Source organism: Schistocerca cancellata, chromosome 12 (assembly GCF_023864275.1).
Source record: "Schistocerca cancellata isolate TAMUIC-IGC-003103 chromosome 12, iqSchCanc2.1, whole genome shotgun sequence".
Taxonomy (NCBI): Eukaryota; Metazoa; Arthropoda; class Insecta; order Orthoptera; family Acrididae; genus Schistocerca; species Schistocerca cancellata.
The window spans coordinates 15446889-15472862 of NC_064637.1; the positions used below are offsets into that span (position 1 = coordinate 15446889).

The 25974-nt window shown below is 44.6% G+C and overlaps 1 protein-coding gene across 1 annotated transcript in view; it reads left to right on the top strand.

Annotated features, from left to right (window-relative positions):
* LOC126109828 (acetylcholinesterase-like) overlaps positions 1 to 25974 on the top strand; it is a 701016-nt gene that overhangs the window by 15150 nt on the left and 659892 nt on the right. The window contains exon 3 of the mRNA XM_049914883.1: positions 8572 to 8722. Within this exon, the coding sequence (XP_049770840.1) occupies positions 8572 to 8722 (151 nt within the window). The remainder of the gene's footprint in view (positions 1 to 8571; positions 8723 to 25974) is intronic.

A 25974-nucleotide genomic window follows, 5' to 3' on the forward strand; every position in this document is an offset into this window, starting at 1 on the left:
AAGTGAGTTTGAACGTCGTGTCGTAGTCGACGCACGAGCGATGGGACACAGCATCTCTGAGGTACCGATGAATTGGGGATTTTCCCACACGACCACTTCACGAATGTACCATGTATAACAGGAATCCAGTATGGAGACAACCTCATGAATCCAGCACCCTTCATGTCAGCAGTGGACTGTTCAAGCTGGTGGAGGCTCTGTAATGGTGTGCGGCGTGTGTAGTTGGAGTGATATGGGGCCCTTGATACGTCTAGACAGGTGACACATACGTAAGCATCCTGTCTGATCACTTGCGACCTTTCATGTCCATTGTGCTCTCCGACGGACTTGGGCCATTCCAGCAGGACACTGCGACACCCCATACGTCCAGTATTGCTAGAGAGACGCTCCAGAAACACTCTTCTGAGTTTCAACACTTCCGCTGGCTACCGAACTCCTCAGACATGAACATTATTGAACACAGAATGAGATTTTCACTCTGCAGTGGAGTGTGCGCTTATATGAAACTTCCTGGCAGATTAAAACTATGTGCCGGACCGAGACTCGAACTCGGGACCTTTGCCTTTCGCTTGCAAGCGCTCTACCAACTGGGCTACCCAAGCACGACTCACGCCCCGTCCTCACAGCTCTACTTCTGCCAGTAAGTTTGGAAGGTAGGAGACGAGGTACTGGCAGAAGTAGAGCTGTGAGGACGGGGCGTGAGTCGTGCTTGGGTAGCCCAGTTGGTAGAGCACTTGCAAACGAAAGGCAAAGGTCCTGAGTTCGAGTCTCGGTCGGGCACACAGTTTTAATCTGCCAGGAAGATTCATTATTGAACACATTTGGCATACCTTTCTACTTGCGGTCCTGAAGAGATCTCCATCCCCTCGTGCTCTTACGGATTTACGGACAGCCCGTCAACTCTCTCCAGCACTACTTCAGACATTAGTCGAGTCCATGCCACGTCGTGTTGCGGCACTTCTGCGTGCTCGCGAGGGCCCTACACGACATTAGGCAGGTGTACTGTTTTTTTGGCTCTTCACTGTAAACTGCCTCTAAAGGTGGAAGAACCAGCAATGATCAACGACATGAAGATGCAGAAGGCAATGGAAACCACTGCCTTAAAGGCACTTAACGTGTATCCACGGGACATGTAATTGAAAAACTTTCAAGATGATCGCTTGGTTGTGAAAAGATTCCGGAATAGTCCCCCATTCGAATCTCCGGGAGGGCTCCCAATAGGGAGGTTACGATGAGAAAAAGACTGAATAAAAACCGAAAGGGTAACGTTCTACGAGTCGGACCTTGGAATGTCAGAGGCTTGAACGTGGTAGGGAGACTAGAAAATCTGGAAAGGGAAATGCGAGGGCTCAATCTAGATATAGTGGGTGTCACTGAAGTGAAGTGGAAAGAAGACAAGGATTTCTGGTCAGATGAGTATAGGGTAATATCAACAGCAGCAGAGAATCGTATAACGGGAGTAGGATTCGTTATGAATTGGAAGGTAGGGCAGAGAGTGTGTTACTGTGAACAGTTCAGCGATAGGGTTGTTCTTATCAGAATCGACAGCAAACAAACACCGACAACGATAGTTCAGGTATACATGCCGACGTCGCAAGCTGAAGATGAACAGATAGAGATAGTGTATGAGGATATTGAAAGGGTAATGCAGTATGTAAAGGGGGAGGAAAATCTAATAGTCATGGACGACTGGAATGCAGTTGTAGGGGAAGGAGTAGGAGAAAAGGTTACAGGAGAATATGGGCTTGGGACAAGGAATGAAAGAGGAGAAAGATTAATTGAGTTCTGTAACAAGTTTCAGCCAGTAATAGCGAATACCCCGTTCAAGAATCACAAGAGGAGGAGGTATACTTGGAAAAGGCCGGGAGATACGGGAATATTTCAATTAGATTACATGATGGTCAGACAGAGATTCCGAAATCAGATACTGGATTGTAAGGCGTACCCAGGAGCAGACATAGACTCAGATCATAATATAGTAGTGATGAAGAGTAGGCTAAAGTTCAAGACATTAGTCAGGAAGAATCAATACGCAAAGAAGTGGGATACGGAAGTACTAAGGAATGACAAGATACGTTTGAAGTTCTCTAACGCTATAGATACAGCAGTAAGGAATAGCGCAGTAGGCAGTACAGTTGAAGAGGAATGGACATCTCTAAAAAGGGCCATCACAGAAGTTGGGAAGGAAAACATAGGTACAAAGAAGGTAGCTGCGAGGAAACCATGTGTAACAGAAGAAATACTTCAGTTGATTGATGAAAGGAGGAAGTACAAACATGTTCCGCGAAAACCAGGAATACAGAAATACAAGTCGCTGAGGAATGAAATAAATAGGAAGTGCAGGGAAGCTAAGACGAAATGGCTGCAGGAAAAATGTGAAGACATCGAAAAAGATATGATTGTTGGAAGGACAGACTCAGCATACAGGAAAGTCAAAACAACCTTTGGTGACATTAAAAGCAACGGTGGTAACATTAAGAGTGCAACGGGAATTCCACTGTTAAATGCAGAGGAGAGCAGATAGGTGGAAAGAATGCATTGAAAGCCTCTATGAGACAGAAGATATGTCTGATGTGATCGAAGATTTAGAAGAGGTTGGAGATCCAGTATTAGAATCAGAATTTAAAAGAGCTTTGGAGGAATTAAGATGAAATAAGGCAGAAGGCATAGGTAACATTCCATCAGAATTTCTAAAATCATTGGAGGTGGTGGCAACAAAACGAGTAGTCACGTTGGTGTGTAGAATGTATGAGTCTGGCGACGTATCATCCACACAATTCCGAAGACTTCAACAGCTGGGAAGTGCGAGAATTATCGCACAATCAGCTTAACAGCTCATGCATCCAAGTTGCTGACAAGAATAATATACAGAAAATGGAAAACAAAATTGAGGATTTGCTAGATGACGATCAGTTTGGCTTTAGAAAAGGTAAAGGCACGGGAGAGGCAATTATGACGTTGTGGTTGATAATGCAAGCGAGACACGTTCATAGGATTTGTCGACCTGGAATAAGCCTTCGACTATGTAAAATGGTGCAAGATGTACGAAATTCTGAGAAAAATGGGGGGTAAGCTATAGGGTGAGATGAGTAATATACAATATGTATAACAGACAAGAGGGAGTAATAGTAGACGACCAAGAACGAAGTGCTCCGATTAAAAATGGTGTAAGACAGGGATGTAGTCTTTCGCCCCTACTGTTCAGTCCATACGTCGAAGAAGCAATGATGGAAATAAAAGAAAGGTTAAAGGATATCAATGTTCGATTCTCTGATGACATTGCTGATGATGATGAATTGCCACATTCCTTGACAGAGCGCAGGGTTGTTAGGTTGTTTTTGGGGAAGGAGACCAGACAGCGTGGTCATCGGTCTCATCGGATTAGGAAAGGATGGGAAAGGAAGTCGGCCGTGCCCTTTCAGAGGAACCATCCCGGCATTTGCCTGGAGAGAGCGCAGGGAAACGATGCAGTAGACCCGCACTGCCTTACTAGGCATGGTCCTAGTGGAGGTGGTTTGCCATTTCCATTGCCTTCCTGCGACCGTAATGGGGATGATGATGATGATGATGACGACACAACAACAGCCAGTCATCTCGAGGCAAGTGGAAAATTCCTGACCCCGCCGGGAATCGAACCCAGGACCCTGTGCTTGGGGAGCGAGAACGCTACGGCAATCTGCGGACATGACGTTGATATCCAGAGTGGAAGTGAAGAAGAAGTACATAATCTGCTGAATGTAATGAACGATCTAATGAGCACAGAATATGGACTGAGAGTAAATCGAAGGAAGACGAAAGTAATGAGAAGTAGTAGAACTGAGAATAGTGAGACACTTAACATCAGGATTAATGGTCTCTAAGTAGATGAAATTAAGGAATTCTGCTACCTAGGCAGCAAAATAACCGATGACGGACGGAGTAAGGAAGACATCAAAAGCACACTAGCTCTAGCAAAAAGGGCATTCCTGACCAAGAGAAGAAGTCTACTTGTATCAAACATAGCCCTTAATTTGAGGAAGAAATTTCTGAGAATGTACGTTTGGAACTTTTTAAAAAATTTTTGGTAAGATGGTATGGGACCAAACTGCTGAGGTCATCTGTCCCTAAGCTTATACACTACTTAACCTAAATTAAGCTAAGGACAAACACACACACTCATGCCCGAGGGAGGACTCGAACCTCCGACGGGGAAGCCACGCGGACCGTGACAAGACGCCTGAGACCTCACGGCTACCCCTCGCGGCCGTACGCTTGGAGCACAGCATTGTATGGTGGTGAAACATGGGCTGTGGTAAAACCGGAACGGAAGAGAATCGAAGCATTTGAGATGTGGTTCTACAGACGAATTTTGAAAATTAGGTGGACTGATAAGGAAGTTCTGCGAGGAATATGAGAGGAAAGAAGTTTGTGGAAAAGACTGATAAGGAGTAGGGACAGGATGATAGGACATCTATTGAGACATCAGGGAACTACTTCCATGGCACTAAGGGGAGCTGTAGAGGGCAGAAACTGTTGAGGAAGGCAGAGATTTGAATACGTCATGCAAATAATTGAGGACGTAGGTTGCAAGTGCTACTCTGAGATGAAGAGGTTGGCAGAGAAGAGGAATTGGTGGCGGGCCGCATCCAACCAATCAGAAGACTGATGATCACCCCCCCCCCCCCCCCCCCCCCCCGTCCATCACTCCAAAAAAAGGGATGTGATCACCTCTGGCACCAACACAGATCTGACAGCGTCGCGGTATGCCATATGCCGTGAAAGATGTGATGAGTCTCATGCTGAGGCAATAACGCCCTGCAGAGTGCTCGCAAGTCTTGGAGGGTGGTTGATGGATGCTGATGTCACGGAACTCATCTCCCTAGTGCATCCCAGACACGCTCTATGGGATTCAAATCGAGAAAGTGAGCAGGCCATGCCATGCATGCAAGATCTTCCATTTGCAAAAGAACGTTAACCACCTGTGCTGTATGAGGTCGTGCATTACTGTGCATCAGTACAATGTCTGGACCCACAGCAGTCGCAACAACCGCACATGTCCTCACAATACCTGATAGCAGTAAAAGCTTCCCCATTCACAATCGGGAAAAAACATTCACTCACTGTTCGAACGTCCAGCTGGCATGTGGACGACTCCACTCTAGACGTTCCCTTCTGAGACGACGGTCAGAGGTAGACATACAGCAGGTCTCCAACAATAAAGGCAACTCTTCCGAATGGCAATTACATGCAGAGGTGTTCGAGTGGTCAACATAATCCCTGCCGACACCATTACAGATACTCCCAGATATCGGTCTCTTTACACAATGTTTGGATCCCGAAATCGTGTTCCAAATTCCGTCCAGATACGAATCCGTCGAGAATCACTCTCCAGACCAAATCGGGACTCATCTGTGAAAAATAACATTGGCTCACTGTTCGAACGTCCAGGTGGCATGTGGACGACTCCACTCTAGACGTTCCCTCCTGGAAAGACGCGTCAGAGGTAGACATACAGCAGGTCTCCAACAACAAAGGCCACTCTGCCGAAGCTTTCTGCATACTGTTCGCCTCGCCACAACACGTCCAGTGTGTGCTGCGAGGTCAGATGCCTGTTGCTGTGCAGTACTAAGGCGGTACTTCTCTTTCTGATGTCGCACGTGGTCGGCCCTGCCCTGGTCTTCGTGATAAGTTTCGGTGTTTATAAACTGTCGCCACATCCGAGAGTCAACAGAATGGTTCACATTAAGCCACCAGGCCACACGGGCTAGCGACTGTCCTGCTTCCATGCTTCCTATGCCTCTCAACCGCAAAGTCTTCTCTGTGCCATACTGCACGGTCTGTACTGTGTACACAGCGATTGCGGATATGGGACTACCTGACAAATACTACCCCGTTTGAAGGGTGTCCTGACGTCATCGCTGGCCTGGTTGTCTGTTGACCAGAATGCTATCTTCCATGCGGAACACGATCTTACGGAGACATGTTGACAGCTGGTATGGCTATAGTTTGACTAACAAGGAGACGGCACGACAGTGGGATCCGGGATTTGTCCGAAATTTTGTGTGGTGAAAGAGGACCCCCAACACCTCACGTGGTTAAAATATTTGGACGCACTACCCGGAAAATCCCGGGAAAAATCGATCCAAAGTTTCTTAAGTGTCTTATTAGTATAAAATGTTAGTCCATGGCCGAGCCGCCCTCTGGCCTAGATGTTTAGAGGGCTCGGGCTCTTACGCCCGAGGTCTCGGGTTCGATTCCTCTTTTTTCTTTTGTTTCATTTTCTTTTGTTATTCCACAATTTATCCAGAAAGTCTCCCAATCCTACATTATCTTCAACAAATTAGTTAAATTATTGAATAAAAATTATTTTCTTTTTGTCCAACAACACAATTCATGGCGGTGGGTTTTTCATTTTTCATTGTAAATTATATGAGGAGAAACATTGGGTTTTTAATCAGAATAACAAATGCGATTCTGAAACATTCAGTTTTTCTACATTTAATAATTACAAACAAGAATCACAGTGGTAATTGTCGTACAAACGAACAAAGGAATAATTTTTGCGACATCTTGCGCAACATATAAAAGCGGATTTTTTTCAATCACAAGTCGTTTGCAATAAATCTGTACAAAAACATACCCCATTAACATTTACGAAAATGTTTTGAGTTTCTGATAATTTTGAGGCAAACCAGGCATATTGAATCATGTCTCGGAATGTTGGTGACGATAATTGATGGTGAATTACAGAATGAATTTTTATACAATCTTCCCGGGAATTAATTTCACGATTCTATTGTAACAATGCGTTGCAGTTTTGCAAGCAACAGAAGAAAAAAAAAGTGCCGGGGAGGAATGGAACCCGAGACTTCTGCCGTAAGGGTATGAGCGCTAACCATGTAAGCCACACGGCGGGTCGTCAATGGACTAACATTTTATACTCATAAGGCACCTAAGAAACTTTAGATTGATTTTTACCGGGATTTTCCGAGTAGTGCGTCCTAATATTTTAACCACGTGAGGTGTTAGGGGTCCTCTTTCACCACACAAAATTTCGGAAAAATCCTGGACCCCACTGTCGTGCCGTCTCCTTGTAAGACCGACAGGACGCGGAAACAGCGGTTTGTTGCTTTAATTTTGGACACCAGTAAATATGAATTTTCTAACGTGATAATTAGTTTAGTCTGCTGAGCTTATTTGTTATTTGGTCCGCTCCTGGCAGCTGACTGGTCAGCGCGTCGGAATGTCATACCTAACGGCCCGGGTTCGATTCCCGGCTGGGTCGGAGATTTCCTCCGCTCAGGGACTGGGTGTTGTCCTTATCATCGTCATTTCATCCCCGTCGACACGCAAGTCGCCGAAGTGGCGTCAACTAGAAAGACTTGCACCAGCGAACGGTCTACCCGCTGGGAGGTCCTAGCCATACGGCATTTCCATTACCAGAAAAGATGTATTTATGGCAAATCGGTTTACGTTTAAAATACTTCAGCGGAATCAGAATCGAATGAAATGTTGTAATCTTACCTATTTCTGGATTAAATCTATGCTAGATACTGCAATTGAAGCTGTTATCCTCACAGATCCATCAGCTGCAGAGGTCTCCCTCATAAGCCATATACTAACGACCCTAACATGTTTGCCCATTAATTTTAAGCATCTTCAGTTCGCAATGACGGATTGGTTGACAATGACAATAAACCACAATCAGTATCAGAGGCACGGGGGTGGGAGGGGGGGGGGTGAACAAATGGTTCAAATGGCTCTGAACACTATGGGACTTAACTGCTGTGGTCATCAGTCCCCTAGACTTGGAACTACTTAAACCTAAGGACATCACACACATCCATGCCGGAGGCAGGATTCGAACCTGCGACAGCAGCAGCTGCGCGGTTCCGGACTGAAGCGCCTAGAACCTCTCGGCCACAGCGGCCGGCGTCCGAGTTGGAAGGTCAGAATCGTGCTAAAATGGTTTGCGGGGCATTGCAGCCAACTCACATTGATGTCTTGGCCAGAAAATGTGCCTCGTCTGTACGCGCTGGAACACATATCGTGTGCCAGCTGCTTGACCGTAAACCAGCATCCCGTAACTTGCGGGGATTGACTGGCCTGTGCGCAGACAACCGGTTCCACATTCTTCTGAAATCCTGTCGAGGGCTTGTAGAATCCATGTCAAGCACAATCTCCGCTGTACTGCGTCTCAGAATTGGGACAACACGCTATTAAACACGTGGTCATAATGTTTCGGATCATCGGTGTATGTGCTGTTTTGGTTTCTTCCCTGCAGTCAGTTTACCGAGAAAAGATCCGCCCCTGGTAGCTGAATGGTCAGCGCGACGGAATGTCATACCTAACGAACCGGGTTCGATTCCCGGCTGGGTCCGAGATTTTCTCTGCTCAGGGACGGGGTGCTGTGTTTTCCTAATCATCATCATTTCATCCCCGTCGCCGCAGTGGCGTCAACTCGAAAGACTTGCACCAGGCGCACGGTCTATCCGACAGGAGGCCCTAGCCACACGGCATTTCCATTTATTTGTTTTTGCTTTTTGAGCCGTTGCTACTTTGCTGAAAGCAGTGTCGGCGTTTCGGTTGCAGGTGCACATCTTCACGGGCATCCCGTTCGCGAAGCCGCCGCTGGGCCCTCTGCGCTACCGCCGGCCCGTGCCCGTGGACCCGTGGCACGGCGTGCTGGACGCCACCGCCATGCCCAACTCCTGCTTCCAGGAGCGCTACGAGTACTTCCCCGGTGAGTACACGCAGCAGCAAGTTGTCTCAGCTCGTTCACTCACAAACTTCTAACGAGGGAACCTGCCCATCGCACCCCCTTCAGATTTAGTTATAAGTTGGCACAGTGGATAGGCCTTGGAAAACTGAACACAGATCAATCGAGAAAACAGGAAGAAGTTGTGTGGAACTATGAAAAAAATGAGCAAAATATACAAACTGAATAGTCCATGTGGAAGACAGGCAACATCAAGGATAGTGTGAGCTCAGGAGCGCCGTGGTCCCGTGGTTAGCGTGAGCAGCTGCGGAACGAGAGTCTTCCCGAGAGTGACCCCACTGCTAGTGCGGCGTCTGCCACGCCCAGACCATCCTTAAAAAAAAAAATTACTGTATATATTAATGCGTTGTGTGACTACAATTTTCTGAATTAAAAAAATAGGATGGATAAAACAAAAACAAGTGGATGGGGAAGTGTGGAGGGGGAGGAGTAACAACCTCGTAAAAAAACCAGGGTCCGTCCGGCTCCAGATGGTAGCACCCTGTCATAGGGCCCCTGCCTAGGGTTACTAGGTGAAACCCAGCCAACGGTCTCAATGGCGGAAGAGGAACAATTTCCCAACGGCAGAGAGAGCGGAAGAGCTAACTCCAGGGCTTACTACCTTGGTTTTAATTTCGGATTCGGGGCAACCCGATCCCCCAATTTATTATCCAACAATTATTGCAAAGCATGATGGGAACGTCGTCAAAGATAGACACTACTCCAAGAGGTAGACCGAATGGCAAATCCTCCGTTGTTCGTAGAAACAATGCAAAGGGGTCAAAGGATTTTGGAGGACCCCAACCAACATGTATGCAGCCCTCAACACTGAAATTTAAGAAAGCAACTATGTTTGCAACCCTAAATGTAAACTCTCTAATTAAAGTAGGAAAATTGAAATCATTGATTGAAAAGCTGAACCAGAAAGAAATTTTAATATGTGCATTGCAAGAAACAAGGTTTTTAGATGAAACTGCTTTAGATTTTGAAAACTATCGTTTATTTAAAGGAAAACCAGGTAAAATCTTAATGAAACAAATGCCATACCTGGGAACAGCATTTCTGGTACATCACTCAATTTTAGATTCAGTTACTAACTTCTACTCGAGTTCTGAGAGACTATCCATTCTTGAGATTAAATGTAAAAACAAAGGATACTCTATAATCAACTGCCATGCACCCATAAACCAGGACAACAAAAATAACCCGGAGAAAGTTGAAGAATTTTGGGAGATACTTGAAATGGAACTGGATAGATGCTCAAAGAAGAACATAAAAATGTTAGTAGGCGATTTTAACGCACAAATAGGAAGGGAGAAAAAATACCATGGAACAGTAGGCCTCTTCCCAGGTCACAAAAGAACTTCAAAAAATGGAGAAAGGCTTATAGAGGTATGTAGGCATTTCAACTTGAAAATAATGACAACACATTTCAAAAAGCTGAGCCGAAAAACTAAAACATGGAGATCACCAAATCCACTTCTCGGAGAATTACAAATTGACCATGTGGCTATCTCACTTCATTGTCAAGAAGAAATTCAAAACACTAAAGTGCTGAAAAGCCTTGATGTTGATTCAGACCACTATTTGACTACGATTAAATTCAGACCACTCCCATTTCGAAAAGAGAAGAAAACCTTTTACAAAATTCCAAAATATAACACAGAATCTTTAAAAAATGAAGAAATTAAACAACGGTTTCAAAGAGCATTGCACAAAGATAGCGATGGCATATCCACAATAAATAAGGAAGCGGGATGGGAGGAGATCAAAAACGAAATAGTTGAAATAGCAAAAGAAAATTGTCTCGTGAAAAGAGTAAGAAGACATCCATGGTGGGACAATGAATGTGATGAGAACCTGGAGAAGAGACAGAAATTGTGGCAGAAATGGAACTCCACAAAAGATCCTCAAGATCTTGACAATTTTAAAATCCAGAGAAGAGAAACAGCTAAGCTTTTCCGTAATAAAAAAAGAAGACAATTTCAGGATAACCTAGAACAGATTGAGGAAGACTTTAAAAGAAATAATTCTAGAGATTTCTACAAAACTTTTAGAAAACAGCTAACCAAATACCAATCCCCAAATTTATGTTTTAAAGATGAAGAGAACAAGCTAGGTTTGACAAACAAGACTAATTGTGAAATACTAGCAAAATATTTCGAGAATCTACTAAATTGTGAACCACCCAAAGATAAAATGAGTTTTGAAAACCACCGAAATACTAATACCGAGTCAAAACCTCCAGACGCTGAAGAAATAAAACACATAATACACAGTCTAAAAAACAATAAAGCCCCAGGTGAAGACTCCATAGTACCAGAAATCCTAAAAATAATGGATACCAACCTCCCACAAGTTTTGGAACATATGTTTAAGAAGATCTGGGACGAAGAAAGAATTCCTGAAGACTGGCAGTGTGCCCTGATACACCCACTACACAAAAAGGGGGATAAGATGAATGTTAATAATTATAGAGGGATCTCGCTACTACCAGTAGGATACAAAATTTTGTCAAGGAAATTACTTCAAATCGTGGAGCGAGTTCTGGACAAAAAAATAGGTGAATATCAAGCAGGTTTTAGACAAGGTAGATCCTGTGTTGAACAAATATTTAACCTGAAAACACTAATTCGTTACAGAATCTCAAGAGGCCAGAGATTTGCAATAGTATTTGTAGATTTCAAAAAAGCATACGACTCGGTAGATAGAGAAACATTACTGAAAGTATTGGAAGAATTTGGGGTCGATAAGAAAACAATTCAAATTATCAAACAGACGCTAACAAACAGTAAGGCCAAAGTTAAATTTATGGGTGAAATTTCAAGGAAGTTCGAAATTAAAACAGGTGTTAGACAAGGTGATGGTTTATCCCCAATCCTCTTCAACTGCGTACTGGAAAAGATATTGAGAATATGGAAAGAAGAACTCAAAGGCACCAAGAATGACATCAGAATCGGAACAAAAAAAGAAAAAATAGAAGTGGACTGTTTAGCTTTTGCAGACGATCTGGCAATAATTACAGAAAACGAAGAAATAGCTCAGAACTACTTGGAGAAACTACAAGAAGTTTCGGCCAGAGCTGGACTGCAGATTTCATTTGAAAAAACCGTGTATATGTCTAATCATAGAAATAACAAGAAAAATCTTATTACTAAATACGGCAATATTAAGAGAGTAGAAAAATTTAAGTATTTAGGTGAAATAATTCAAGTGAATGGTTTAGACAAGAGTGCAAACCAGGCGAGAGCAAGGAAAATGGAATTTGCTTTTCAAAAAACCAAAGACATATATAACAAAAAAAACATTTCGATTCAAGCTAAATTAAGACATTATAAAACTGTCATTAGACCAGAATGCCTGTATGCATCGGAGTGCCTAACTCTTAACAAAAAGGAGGAAATAGAAAACATGGAAAAGAAAGAAAGGAAAATTTTGAGAAAAATATTAGGACCGAGAAAGATTGGGGAAGAGTACAAGCTAAAGAGTAATAAGGAAATATACAAAACTATTGAGAAAGTGAGTGAGGCAATGCGTAAACGCAGACTAACGTTTTATGGTCACCTGTCGAGGATGGATGGAAACAGACTAACAAGAAAAGTGTTTGAACATAGTAACAGGAACGAAAAAACCAACAATAAATGGATACAGATGGTGAAAAAGGATTTGGCCTATTTTAATGTCACCCGTGAGTCAATCAGGGACAGGGAAAAGTTTAGACAAATAGTGAACGAAATTAAGTGTTTTCCAGAAGAAACGAAACTAAAGAATAATAACAGGAAATGGTCGGAAGAGCGGAGGAGGAACCACTCGAAAATGATGAGGAAATATTGGGAAGAGAGAAAAAAAGATCAAAAAGCCGGGCAAGTGAATTGTTGAACGTGGTCCAAAGATGGCCGAAATCGAAAGAAGAAGAAGAAAAACAAGTGGAAAAATGCTTGCCTCCCATACAGCAGGCTCGGGTTCGTTTACCGGCCAGCTTGGAGATTTAGGAAAAAAAAAGAGTGAAAAGTTTACTTTCTTTATTTTCACAAAGTTGTGACCTGCCCGTTATTCATTGACGTCCGCTGTAGCCGGCCGGAGTGGCCGAGCGGTTCTAGGCGCTACAGTCTGGAACCGCGCGACCCCTACGGCCGCAGGTTCGAATCCTGCCTCGGGCATGGATGTGTGTGATGTCCTTAGGTTAGTTCTAGGGGACTTATGACGTCAGCAGTTGAGTCCCATAGTGCTCAGAGCCATCTGAACCATTTTTTTGTTCACTGTAATGAGTTTAGTGTCTGCGACCGCACCGCAGTTAGTAGACGAAAGGACGTGCCTCTCCAATGGGAACCGAAAACATTTGATCGCCAGGTTATAGGTCAACCGATTCCTCCACAGGAAAACAAAAAAAATGGCTCTGAGCACTATGGGACTCAACATCTACGGTCATCAGTCCCCTAGAACTTAGAACTACTTAAACCTAACTAACCGAAGGACAATACACAACAGCCAGTCATCACGAGGCAGAGAAAATCCCTGACCCCGCCGGGAATCGAACCCGGGCGTGGGAAGCGAGATCGCTACCGCACGACCACGAGCTGCGGACAGCAGAAAAACACGTCTGATATATTCTATATGACACTGGTGACGGCATGTGCGTCACATGACAGGAGTATGTTGTCGACCCACCTAACTTGTACACTTGGCGAATGGGTAAAAAGATTCTTCTACCTTGCCCGATTTAGGTTTTCTTGTGGATGTGATAATCACTCCCAAAAAAGTGATGAAAACATAAGAGTTTGTCACAGAAAACTGCAACAAATGACTGCAACAGTTTCACAGTCGCACAGTTTTCCCTGTGCTCTGTCAAAACATATGTTTTTAACATTTTCAAATTTTTCCGTGTGTAGACTGTCAAATCCTGCATATGTCCAAGCAAATCTGAACATGTCCTCGAATTTTGGAGAGTGAAGTTGACTATGTGAGAGTGCCTGAACTTTGATAATTGACACACGATCACGTAAACAATACTGCTCTGTGTACCTGTGCAGCAACGCAAAGTAATTGTCTGAAAATGAAAAATTAAACTTTCCACTCGAGGGAAGACTTGAATCAAAGACCTCTCGTTCCGCAGCTGCTCACGCTAACCACGGGACGACGGCGCTCCTGAGCTCACACTATCCTCCACATGGACTACTCAGTTAGTATATTTTGCTTATTTTTTTCATAGTTCCACACAACTTCTTCCTGTTTTCTCGATTGATCTGTGTTCAGTTTTTCAACGCCTATTCACTGTGACAACTTATAATTAAATCTGAGGGGGGTGCGATGGGGAGGTTCCCTTGTAAGCTCTAAAGCCATCCACACACGGTGCGTGCATCTGAACGCACGCTTGCAGCTCGTCGACTTTCGCAACGTGACACGTGCACTCCGCAAAACCATCCTATGGTATTTGGTGGAGGGTACTTTCTGTACCTCTGTCACTTTCCCACTTTCCAGTTCCAGCATGCAGGAAGAACAACCGCTGGTTAGCCTCTTCGTGAGCTCCAATCCCTACAATTGTACTGCCACGTTCTTTTCGCGTGATATACGTAGGAGGAAGCAACGTATTGATTGAGTCATCTACGAACATACGCTCTCGCACTTTTTACAGTAAACTACACCGTGATGCACAATCGCTCTCTTATAGCGACTGGTACTGGAATTCGCTAAGCATCTCACCAATCCCGTATTTTTTGGATGCCAGACTGGTGAACAGTAGTAAAGTCCTGATCAAAAGACCTTTAACGAAAGTGACTGCTTGCAGTGAGTGTACTGCACACCTGTAATCACATATTAATACGTTTTTCTGTCTATTTAAAGGCAATACATCATATTTGTTTATGTTGAGGCTCAACTACCAAGTCCTGTGCCAGAAGCCAATCTGCAGGTTTTCCTGCATTCTGCCAAAGTTTTCTAACATTGACACTTCTCTGCATACAACAGCATCATCAGTGAAAAGCCTTATGGAACTTTTGTCGTTTGCCACTTGGTAGTATATAAAGTAGCTTGAAAGGAGGGTATAAGACGAACACCAACAAAAGCAAAACGAGGATAATGGAATGTAGTCGAATTAAGTCGGGTGGTGCTGAGGGAATTAGATTAGGAAATGAGGCACTTAAAGTAGTAAAGGAGTTTTGCTATTTGGGGAGCAAAATAACTGATGATGGTCGAAGTAGAGAGGATATAAAATGTAGACTGGCAATGGCAAGGAAAGCTTTTCTGAAGAAGAGAAATTTGTTAACATCGGGTATAGATTTAAGTGTCAGGAAGTCGTTTCTTAAAGTATTTGTGTGGTGTGTAGCCATGTATGGGAGTGAAACGTGGACGATAAATAGTTTGGACAAGAAGAGAATAGAAGCTTTCAAAATGTGGTGCTACAGAAGAATGCTGAAGATTAGATGGGTAGATCACGTAACTAATGAGGAGGTATTGAATAGAATTGGTGAGAAGAGGAGTTTGTGGCACAACTTGACAAGAAGAAGGGACGGGTTGGTAGGACATGTTCTGAGGCATCAAGGGATCACAAATTTAGCATTGGAGGGCAGCGTGGAGGGTAAAAATCGTAGAGGGAGACCAAGAGATGAATACACTAAGCAGATTCAGAAGGATGTAGGTTGCAGTAAGTACTGGGAGATGAAGAACCTTGCACAGGATAGAGTAGCATGGAGAGCTATATCAAACCAGTCTCAGGACTGAAGACCACAACAACAACAACAACAACTGGTATGCAAACAGAAAATTTTATCAGTATCAGCACTGTGGGGCTTAGAACCTCCTACCTTCAATAGGAGCAGACATACATGTAAATATATGTTTTTTCAGCCCCAGCCATGTAGACTGTCGTCCGCGATGGACAAGGTGTGTGGGAGTAGTTTTCGCCTGCCATATCGATCTCTTTTGTAGGGCAGCCTGCTCATTGGGTCCAAAAAACAGTTTTCCAGCCCTCAACATGTAGGCTGCCCTGCACAAGCATTTTGTGTTGCCATAGCATTCATCTGCTTTGTTGAGTTGTTTTGCAGGGGCTACATGTGCAGATGGGCAAGGCTGGGGGAAGAGTGGGATGGTTAGGGGGTGGGGAGGTAGACAGATGGAGGATGCAGGAGGGGAATAGGTTGGGAGAGAGGTAGGATAAGGGGAGCGATGCATAAAGGGGGCAGGAGGAGATGAACAACGGGGCAAGAGCATATTGGTAGCGAGGGGGATGGGAGGAGCAGGAGGAGGAGATGGGATGAGAGGGGAAGATGAAAAGGCAGAGAGAGTGGCTGGAATATACATAAATGACCTTGTGGATAACATCAGAAGTTCACTGAGGCTTTTTGCGGATGATGCTGTGGTATATCGAGAGGTTGTAGCAATGGAGAATTGTTCTGAAATGCAGGAGGAACTGCAGCGAATTGACGGATGGTGCAGGGGAATGGCAATTGAATCTCAATGCAGACAAGTGTAATGTGTTGCGAATACATAGAACGAAACATCCTTTATCATTTAGGTACAGCAGGTCAGCAACTGGAAGCAGTTAATTCCATAAATTATCTGGAAGTAGGCATTAGGAGTGATTTAAAATGGAATGATCATATAAAGTTGATCGCCAGTAAAGCAGATGCCAGACAGATTCATTGGAAGCGTCCTAAGGAAATGCAATCCGAAAACAGAGGAAGTAGGTTACAGTACACTTGTTCGCCCACTGCTTGAATACTGCTCACCAGTGTGATCCGTACCGGATAGGGTTGATGGAAGAGAGAGAGAAGATCCAATGGAGAGCAACGCGCTTCGTTTCAGGATCATTTAGTAATCGCAAAAGCGTTAGCGGAGATGATAGATGAACTCCAGTGGAAGACTCTGCAGGAGAGACGCTCAGTAGCTCGGTACGGGCTTTTGTTGAAGTTTCGAAAACATACATTCACCGAGGAGTCGAGCAGTATATTGCTCCCTCCTACGTATATCTCGCGAAGAGACCATGGCGATAAAATCAGACAGATTAGAGCCCACACAGAGGCATACCGACAATCCTTCTTTCCACGAACAATACGAGACTGGAATAGAAGGGAGAACCGATAGAGGTACTCAAGGTACCCTCCGCCACACACTGTCAGGTAAATTGCGGAGTATGGATGTAGATGTAGATGTGGAAGGATTGGACAGATACGTTTGAGGACGAGGTGGACAGAAACATGGCGGGAGGAAAAGGTGGCCATAAACATGATGGAGCAGGTGATGCCTGCAATACATGTGTCGAATACATAAGTGAGAAAAGCCGCAGGAATAGTTAATATATAAGTTAAAGGTCGTATAACATTCACTTAGAGCTCACAAAAATTACCCTCACCTCTGAAAACATTTATCCGTTAAGCCCGTCTCACACGGAGCAAGGTTCGCCGCAAGTTTGCGAGGTGGCGTGCATGCCTGCCGGCCTGCAGGGAAAGGAGCCGGCTGTCTCCCGTGCCGAAGCTCTGCCACGGTGCAAGGTCGGCGGCTAGCTGTGTTGTGATCGGCTGCATGTTGTATCGAACGAAGATGGCTGCTTCAGGTACAGATGTTCAGAGCAAACTGGCGTTATTAGCTGTTTTGGTGCTAAACGATGCAGAAATGCACGCTAATGAATGAAGAAAAAAGAAAGAATGGACGAGAAACTGGATTAAGAGGAGAAACGGTGGAAAAGGTGTGCTCTCCATGCTTCATAAAGAGTTGAGGTTAGTTCGCATAACATCTACTTTTGTTTGAAAAGTGCCACCATTTCATTACTGTTTGACTTTATAAATATACCAAAAATGAAATGGTTCAACTGGCTCTGAGCACTATGCGACTTAACTTCTGAGGTCATCAGTCGCCTAGAACTTAGAACTAATTAAACCTAACTAACCTAAGGACATCACACACATCCATGCCCGAGGCAGGATTCGAACCTGCGACCGGAGCGGTCACGCGGTTCCAGACTGAAGCGCCTTTAACCGCACGGCCACACCGGCCGGCCACCAGAAATGACTATTAAATACGACTTCATTTTATAGGATAGAAGATCGTACATCCTTCGCAAATTTTATACGAACGGATATGGTGGAACAAGACACACGGCACTTGCAACTGTTTCGAGTGGTGCGCAGCTCGTGGTCGTGCGGTAGCTTTCTCGCTTCCCAAGCCCGGGTTCCGGGGTTCGATTCCCGGCGGGGTCAGGGATTTTCTCTGCCTCGTGATGACTGGGTGTTGTGTGATGTCCTTAGGTTGGTTAGGTTTAAGTAGTTCTAGGTGACTGATGACCATAGATGATAAGTCCCATAGTGCTCAGAGCCGTTTGAACCATTTTTTGTTCTGCACGCAAGTGTTTATTATAATAGTTTGCGCTTTTCACGACGTACAGACACTGGTCTTCCCTATAAGTACATATCAATGCTTCAATCGCTTCCTTGGACCACTCCTGTGCCATTATTTAATTATTATAACTTCCTACCGCACCTCACAACAGCAGAAAAGCGACTATCAACAAAGGCTTCCCGCCCAAACTTTCCGCGTCTGACGTCAAAAACGAAACGTCTCATGATTGGCCAACGCAGGTAGCACTCAGGGAACCTTACAAAAAAAAAAAAAAAAATAACACCGGACCAGCAAGGTATCCGGCTAGCAGACGACGGAGCCCGCAAGGCAGCCGCCGCGCGAGCCAGCAAGGAAACTCGCAGCGAATCTTGCTCCGTGTGAGGCGGGCTTTAGAGTGATACGTTGTCATTGTTCTCTTCCTGCTAGGAGCTGTCACTCAGATGATTTGGTATTTGGTACCCTCGTATTTTTTTCAGTGGAGCTGTATCGAACGGCTTCTGGAAGTGAATGAGCATGACGTCAGTCAACCTCCGGCTAGTTTATAGAGCCTGCTGAGTTTCTTTGGACGAAAAGAGTGAAGGAGATTCCACACGATCGTTGTTTACGGAACCCATGTTCATTTCTACAGAGGAGAATTTCGGTATCCGGAAATGTATCAATACGCGAGCGAAAAACGTGTTCAAAAATTGTTCCGACTAGCATCACAGATACACGCCTGTCGTTTTGTGCATGTGTTGGACGAGGCATTGTGAAGCCGGGAATGGCCTGTGCTTTTTTTCCAGTTCCTTGGAACACTTCGCTCTGCCAGCGACCAGTGACAAAAATGGTTCAAATGGCTCTGAGCACTATGGGACTTAACATCTGAGGTCATCAGTCCCCTAGAATTTAGAACTACTTAAACCTAATTAACCTAAGGACATCACACACATCCATGCCCGAGGCAGGATTCGAACCTGTGACCGTAGCGGTCACGCGGTTCCAGACTGAAGCGCCTGGAACCGCTCGGGCGCACCGGCCAGCGACCAGTGACACACTGATCCTAAAGGTGTAGCAACTTCTACATCTACATCTACATTTATACTCCGCAAGCCACCCAACGGTGTGTGGCGGAGGGCACTTTACGTGCCACTGTCATTACCTCCCTTTTCTGTTCCAGTCGCGTATGGTTTGCGGGAAAAACGACTGTCTGAAAGCCTCCGTGCGCGCTCTAATCTCTCTAATTTTACATTCGTGATCTCCTCGGCAGGTATAAGTAGGGGAAAGCAATATATTCGATACCTCATCCAGATACGCACCCTCTCCAAACCTGGACAGCAAGCTACACCGCGATGCAGAGCGCCTCTCTTGCAGAGTCTGCCACTTGAGTTTGCTAAACGTCTCCGTAACGCTATCACGGTTACCAAATAACCCTGTGACGAAACGCGCCGCTCTTCTTTGGATCTATTCTATCTCCTCCGTCAACCCGATCTGGTACGGATCCCACACTGATGAGCAATACTCAAGTATAGGTCGAACGAGTGTTTTGTAAGCCACCTCCTTTGTTGATGGACTACATTTTCTAAGGACTCTCCCAATGAATCTCAACCTGGTACCCGCCTTACCAACAATTAATTTTATATGATCATTCCACTTCAAATCGTTCCGCACGCATACTCCCAGATATTTTACAGAAGTACCTGCCACCAGTGTTTGTTCCGCTATAATATAATCATACAATAAAGGATCCTTCTTTCTATGTATTCGCAATACATTACGTTTGTCTATGTTAAGGGTCAGTTGCCATTCCCTGCACCAAGTGCCTATCCGCTGCAGATCTTCCTGCACTTCGCCACAATTTTCTAATGCTGCAACTTCTCTGTATATTACAGCATCATCCGCGAAAAGCCGCATGGAACTTCCGACACTTCATTCGGACATTGTATCTCAAAAGTGGTATGTGAGATCACTGAAACCTCAAGATACAGGTTGGGGTAGGAAAAGACTCACGTGGAAGGATGGGTCTGCAATTATTGCACCATTTGTTCTTCCAATGATCACATTTATTTACAGTGCACATGATAGGACAAAATAAAATCAGTTATCACCAAATATCTCTGAACATAACAGGCTGTTAAATAAGAATATGCCTTTTTAAATTTTAACCACCGATTGACATGACAAAACTTGTAATTCTTAAACAATAAGTAAGTAAGGGATAAGTCTTTCAAAATCATCTTAGACAGTCACAGTTATTAAGTTGAGAATTGGTAATTTAGAATAAACCCCCAAACATGACAGATGTGACGAATGTTCTTACATCCATGACAAATTAAGCTCAAGCAAAGAAGAGTGCGTTATAATTAAAAACTTTAAAATTTTCCTCAGCGCAAATTTTCGTCCTCAGATTAACGCCTATTTTTCATACTAGTGCAAGCAAACTGGCATTTCTGGCGTAATAGTATCAAACTTTGGCGTTAATTTGTAAAAGAACTCTCTGAGAATGTCTATTTGGAGGACAGCGTTGTAAGGTAGTGGATGACGGATCGTGGCACAACCGCAAAAGAGAAAGTTTGAAGCGTTTGAGATGTGCAGCTGTAGAAGTATGTTGAAAATTAGGTGGACTGATTAGTTAAGAGACGAGGAGGTTCGCTGCAGAATGGGTGAGGAGAGGGACGTATCGAAAACACTGACAAGAAGAAGGGACAGCATGAGAAGACACCAGGGAATAATTTCCAGGGAGCTGTACAGGGTAAATTAATTTGGTTGTTTTATCTCCGTGGATCATTTCCCCGAGACATCATAGTGATGTGAAATGATCCATTTTACAAGCACATCACAAATTACTTCCTAAATAAATCTACATCTACATTCATACTCCGAAATCCACCATACGGTGCGTGGCGGAGGGTACCTCGTGCCACAACTAGCATCATCTCTCCCTGTTGCATGCCCAAACCGAACGACGGAAAAATGACTGCCTATATGCCTATGTACGAGCCCTAATCTCTCTTATCTTTGTGGTCTTTCCGCGGAATGTAATTTGGCGGCAGTAAAATTGTACTGCAGTCAGCCTCAAATGCTGGTTCTCTAAATTTCCTCAGTAGCGATTCACGAAAAGAACGCCTCCTTTCCTCTAGAGACTCCCACCTGAGTTCCTGAAGCATTTCCGTAACACTCGCGTGATGATCAAACCTACCAGTAATTAATCTAGCAGCCTGCCTCTGAATTGCTTCCATGTCCTTCCTCAATCCGACCTGATAGCGATCCCAAACGCTCGAGCAGTACTCAAGAATAGGTCGTATTAGTGTTTTATCAGCGGTCTCCTTTAGAGATGAACCACATCTTCCCAAAATTCTACCAATGAACCGAAGACGACTATCCGCCTTCCTCACAACTGCCATTACATGCTTGTCCCACTTCATATCGCTCTGCAATGTTACGCCCAAATATTTAATCGACGTGACTGTGTCAAGCGCTACACTACTAATGGAGTATTACAGGATTCTTTTTCCGATTCATCTGCATTAATTTACATTTATCTATATTTAGAGTTAGCTGCCATTCTTTAGACCAATCACAAATCCTGTCCAAGTCATCTCGTATCCCCCTAGAGTCACTCAACGACGACACCTTCACGTACACCACAGGATCATCAGCAAACAGCCGCACTTTGCTACCTACCCCATCCAAAAGATCAGTTATGCAGATATAAAACAACAGCGGACCTACAACACTTCCCTGGGGCACTGCAGATGATATTCTCACCTCCGATGAACACTCACCATCGAGGACAACGTACTGGGGTCTATTACTTAAGAAGTCCGACTACATGCTGATCGTTGCCTATATAAAGAGGGCATACAGACGTGCGTACCCATCACCTTTTACACATTATAGTAATAGAAATTCTTTTATGAAATAGAAGAAGTTGTAAAGGAAAACTCTGCAGTCTGGTACCAAATTTGACTTCGTTGTCAGTCAGGTATTTTATATCACTGGGCTTCGTTTTGTTTGGTTTGTGTAGCACGTGCTGAAGACGATCTATAAGTGAAGACAGAGACTGTAATACAGAAGTAATTCAGGACTTAGGATGGACAAAAAATGTCGCAGCAGTACACCAACAAGGACACTGCTACATGTTGCAAGAGCGCAAAGCGAGTGTGTGTCGTTGCCACGCCTACTGCCTTTACTGAGGCTGTGGAAGGGACAGGTACGTACCGAGGTCGGCTTTATGCTGGGTGTAACGTCAGCGGTTTTGTGGCGGGTGGTGGAGGCGTAGTCGCGGGAGGGTGGGGGGGAGGGTGAGGTGGCTGGCCGCTGTATCGAGGGCCGCCAGGCAGGTCCGCGCGCGCTGCTAGAATATTTCCGCGCGGCGACCGAAATAGACGCTCACGGTCGAGCACGCTACGCTGCTGGGGCTAGCGCTCGCCTAGGGCAGCCCTGTGAAGCTGGCGTGCCGGGTGTGGGGTCGGCTAACCGTGTGTTTGTATCTCATCGTAAAAGGATGTACACCGCCTCACGTGAAAACTACCTTATTTACAAATGGTATTAAAAAAAAGAGAGACCCAATCAGATATAAATACTTCCGGTTTGTGGCAACTAAAATGGGTCCCATCAATCCAAAGACTAAGAGGATAGACGGTGCTTTAAAGCCCATACGCACCAAAGCATGTCTACGATGATGGAGGCTATTACGGCCACAGTTCTGCTGTTGAGATCGCCAAAGTCATGTAAAGACGAGGCATACAGACTGTCTGTAATGTAGCCCCACAGGAAGAGTCCGCAGCTCGTCGTTTAGTGGCTAGCAGTGCTGTCTCTGGAAGAGTGGGTCCCGGGTTCAATTCCGGGCCGCCTTGGGGATTTTCTCTGCCCGGGGAGTGGGTGTTTGTGTTGTCGTCATAATTTCGTCATCATTTGTGATAGTGGCTGTGAAAAAGTGGACTGTGTAACAAATGGGACTTTGTACAAGTGCTGGTGACCGCGTAATTGAGTGGCCCACAAACTAAACATCATCACCTGCAGGAAGAAATTAAAGGGGGTTATTAAATGGCAAGCAATGCTGTACAATCGCAATAAAGTCATGGGATGTTCAATTGACTCTTTTATTAGAACATGTTACGCGTTTCGGGATTACACCCATCTTCAGACATCCGTTACAAGAAAGTACAAAACATAACTGAACAGCACACTCGTCTCAACGTTACAGAAAAGAGATGTGAGTTACATACCACAAACTTCAACTCCTTCCTAACCAACCAGGCGTATAGCCCTTACAAATCTAAAGAAAGTGTCCAATAACATATGACTATAAATGCGACACAAGCAGTCTTGAAGCAGAGCGTATACTGACACTAAACAAATCAACTAGCAGCGAAGCGCCCTCGGTAGGGGGCGGTGCATGGTCATGTGCTCCATGCGTTCACATGTACAAAAAAATGTTCAAATGTGTGTGAAATCTTATGGGACTAAACTGCTAAGGTCATCAGTCCCTAAGCTTACACACTACTTAACCTAAATTATCCTAAGGACAAGGAGGGAGGACTCGAACCTCCACCGGGACCAGCCGCACAGTCCATGACTGCAGCGCCTAGACCGCTCGGCTAATCCCCCGCGGACCGTTCACGTGTAATTTAATAATAATGTACTCAAGATATAACATCTAACAGGGTGTAATTACGACTAGCAACAGGAATGGTAGTTCCGTACACATTAACACTAAAGCATTTTGAAAACTTTTTTAAAGAAAAACTCCAAAATTTTTACATTCCCATACTATACCTATAGCCAGTAGCGGCACTAAACACAACTCAAATCATATGTTAATGGAGGAGGGGGGGAGTTCCTTCATTAATAAACCTTTCAACCTCCCAGATCTCTAGAAGAATAGGACCAAATTAAATATAACCAACATTATCCATCATAAACTAAAACCCTGTGATCAGTTTGCGTACGCAAACTTCTTAGGCGCCATCTGTTAAAGACAACGGCAACCACGTCGGCGGCAGCCATCCGCCTATAGAATTACAGCTAAGTGATACCCACGGGCCATGACTGCCCAAATAGAAGCCTTTAAAGGACAAATTACACCCCATTACAACATGGGAAAACGTTCAGTGGTGAAAGGAAGAACATTTTCATAGAATCCCAAAACACACACGTGGATTATACCTCATACATTCCTTATATAAACTAGTGGCACGAAAACTGCCCGAGTCCTACCTATGCTATTCGGATACTGGAGAGCTCTAGATTTTTAAAAAACAAGAAACAAAACATTAAAAATGTTAAAACTTTAAAGTTTAAAATCAATAAAATAAACCATTGTGTCACCAAGGACTATCCAAAGAGTATGGTGATGAACAAATCGGTATATGCCAGCCTATCTACCCATCTAACTTCCACGATATGACGTTAAACTAGCCAAAAGGGAAGATTTTAGATAGCCTCGAAGATCTGGAGATGTACGCGCGTATACAGCACGATGCCCACCCAGTGTTTAATGAACAGGCTTCCGGTGGGAACAAGTGGTTTTTTGGCTTGTTTGAACGGATACTATTTTGAGTTTGGTGTCTGTTAGCCCCTCATAAGAAATTATGATAGTGTATTTTATAGGAGCTCGCGGTGTTCTATGCACCTATGGTTATGATAGACTAGGTTTTTTGCTGAGTCGTTGCCTAGTTTAACGTAACTCATATGACCCGATATCTTTTTTTGTGATGTTGAGACGTGTTGACTGTGCTGTTCACTTATGTTTTGTACTTTTTTGTAACATACGTCTGATGGGTGTAATTCCGAAACGCGTAACATGTTCTAATAAATGAGTCAATTGAACATCTCACGACTTTATTGCGATTGTACAGCATTGGTTGCCAATTATTAACATAAAAATGATCACAGGCCTCAGACGGGATTTAATGTCCTGTATATCAAATGGCATTATGTCTGGAAACCACGGTGGCTGGTTGGTTGGACCATTTTGTCCCGTCAGTCGCTGTAGAAATGTTTGGTTCTGGATGTCACAAATATGTAAATGTGGTTCGTGTGTCGATACCACCACACGGGCCTCATACTGTTGCCACTGGAACTGCAAGTTTCTGTCTCACGCGAAAAGTGGTCGTGTGGAGTCCAGGGGATCCAGTGGTGCGCGCCCGCTGAGCCACGGCTCCAGCGGCTCCAGCGGCTCTCTGCCAAGAGCGCCCTCTGGTGCGGCAGTGTGGAGGGGCTGGACACCGGCGCTCAGCCCGCTCGTGATTGGTCCCCCTCCACTTCGCAGGCGTCAACCAGGCGCGGCCAGAGTGTCTCGTCCCTGCTGACACTGAGAGCGGGTCTCCATTTCTTGCTGCTTCATTTTTAACGGGTCTTCATTCGCTTGGAGAAACTGAAGTTAAGTCAAACTTCTGTTAGTTCACTGTGATTACTTCTGTTCCTGTCCAGCTACGAAGGCAGTTGCCACACGACTCTGTAGCCCGCCTTCCCTTGCTGTTGTGCACAAAGCTGTGTGCGACAGTGAACGCCAGTGTGGCGGTGCGCTGTTCTGCTGGAAGATCACATTCGGATGAAGAGGAAGATGCAGAGGGGTAGCATAATGCCAACACATGTCCAGATAACGGTTCGTGTTGCTGCTTGCTCGATGAAGGAAAGTCGTCCAACTGTAAGCTCAGACCAGATTCATCGCTTTCTCGTCTCTGAAATATTCCTGAAAACTGTAGGGGTTCCCGACACCAATATGGCAATGCTGCGCCAGTTAACCTTCCCACATGTGTATGGGAATGCTCTGTCAAATAAAACGATATTTCCTACATAAGTGGAGTTTTGCCCAATCTAGTCAAATATGTCGTTACCAAATTCTTCACGAAGATCCAAGTCTTTCCCTTTCAATGCTTCCATCTAAACGTGCAAGCGGAATCGTTTGTGCCTCGCCTTATGAA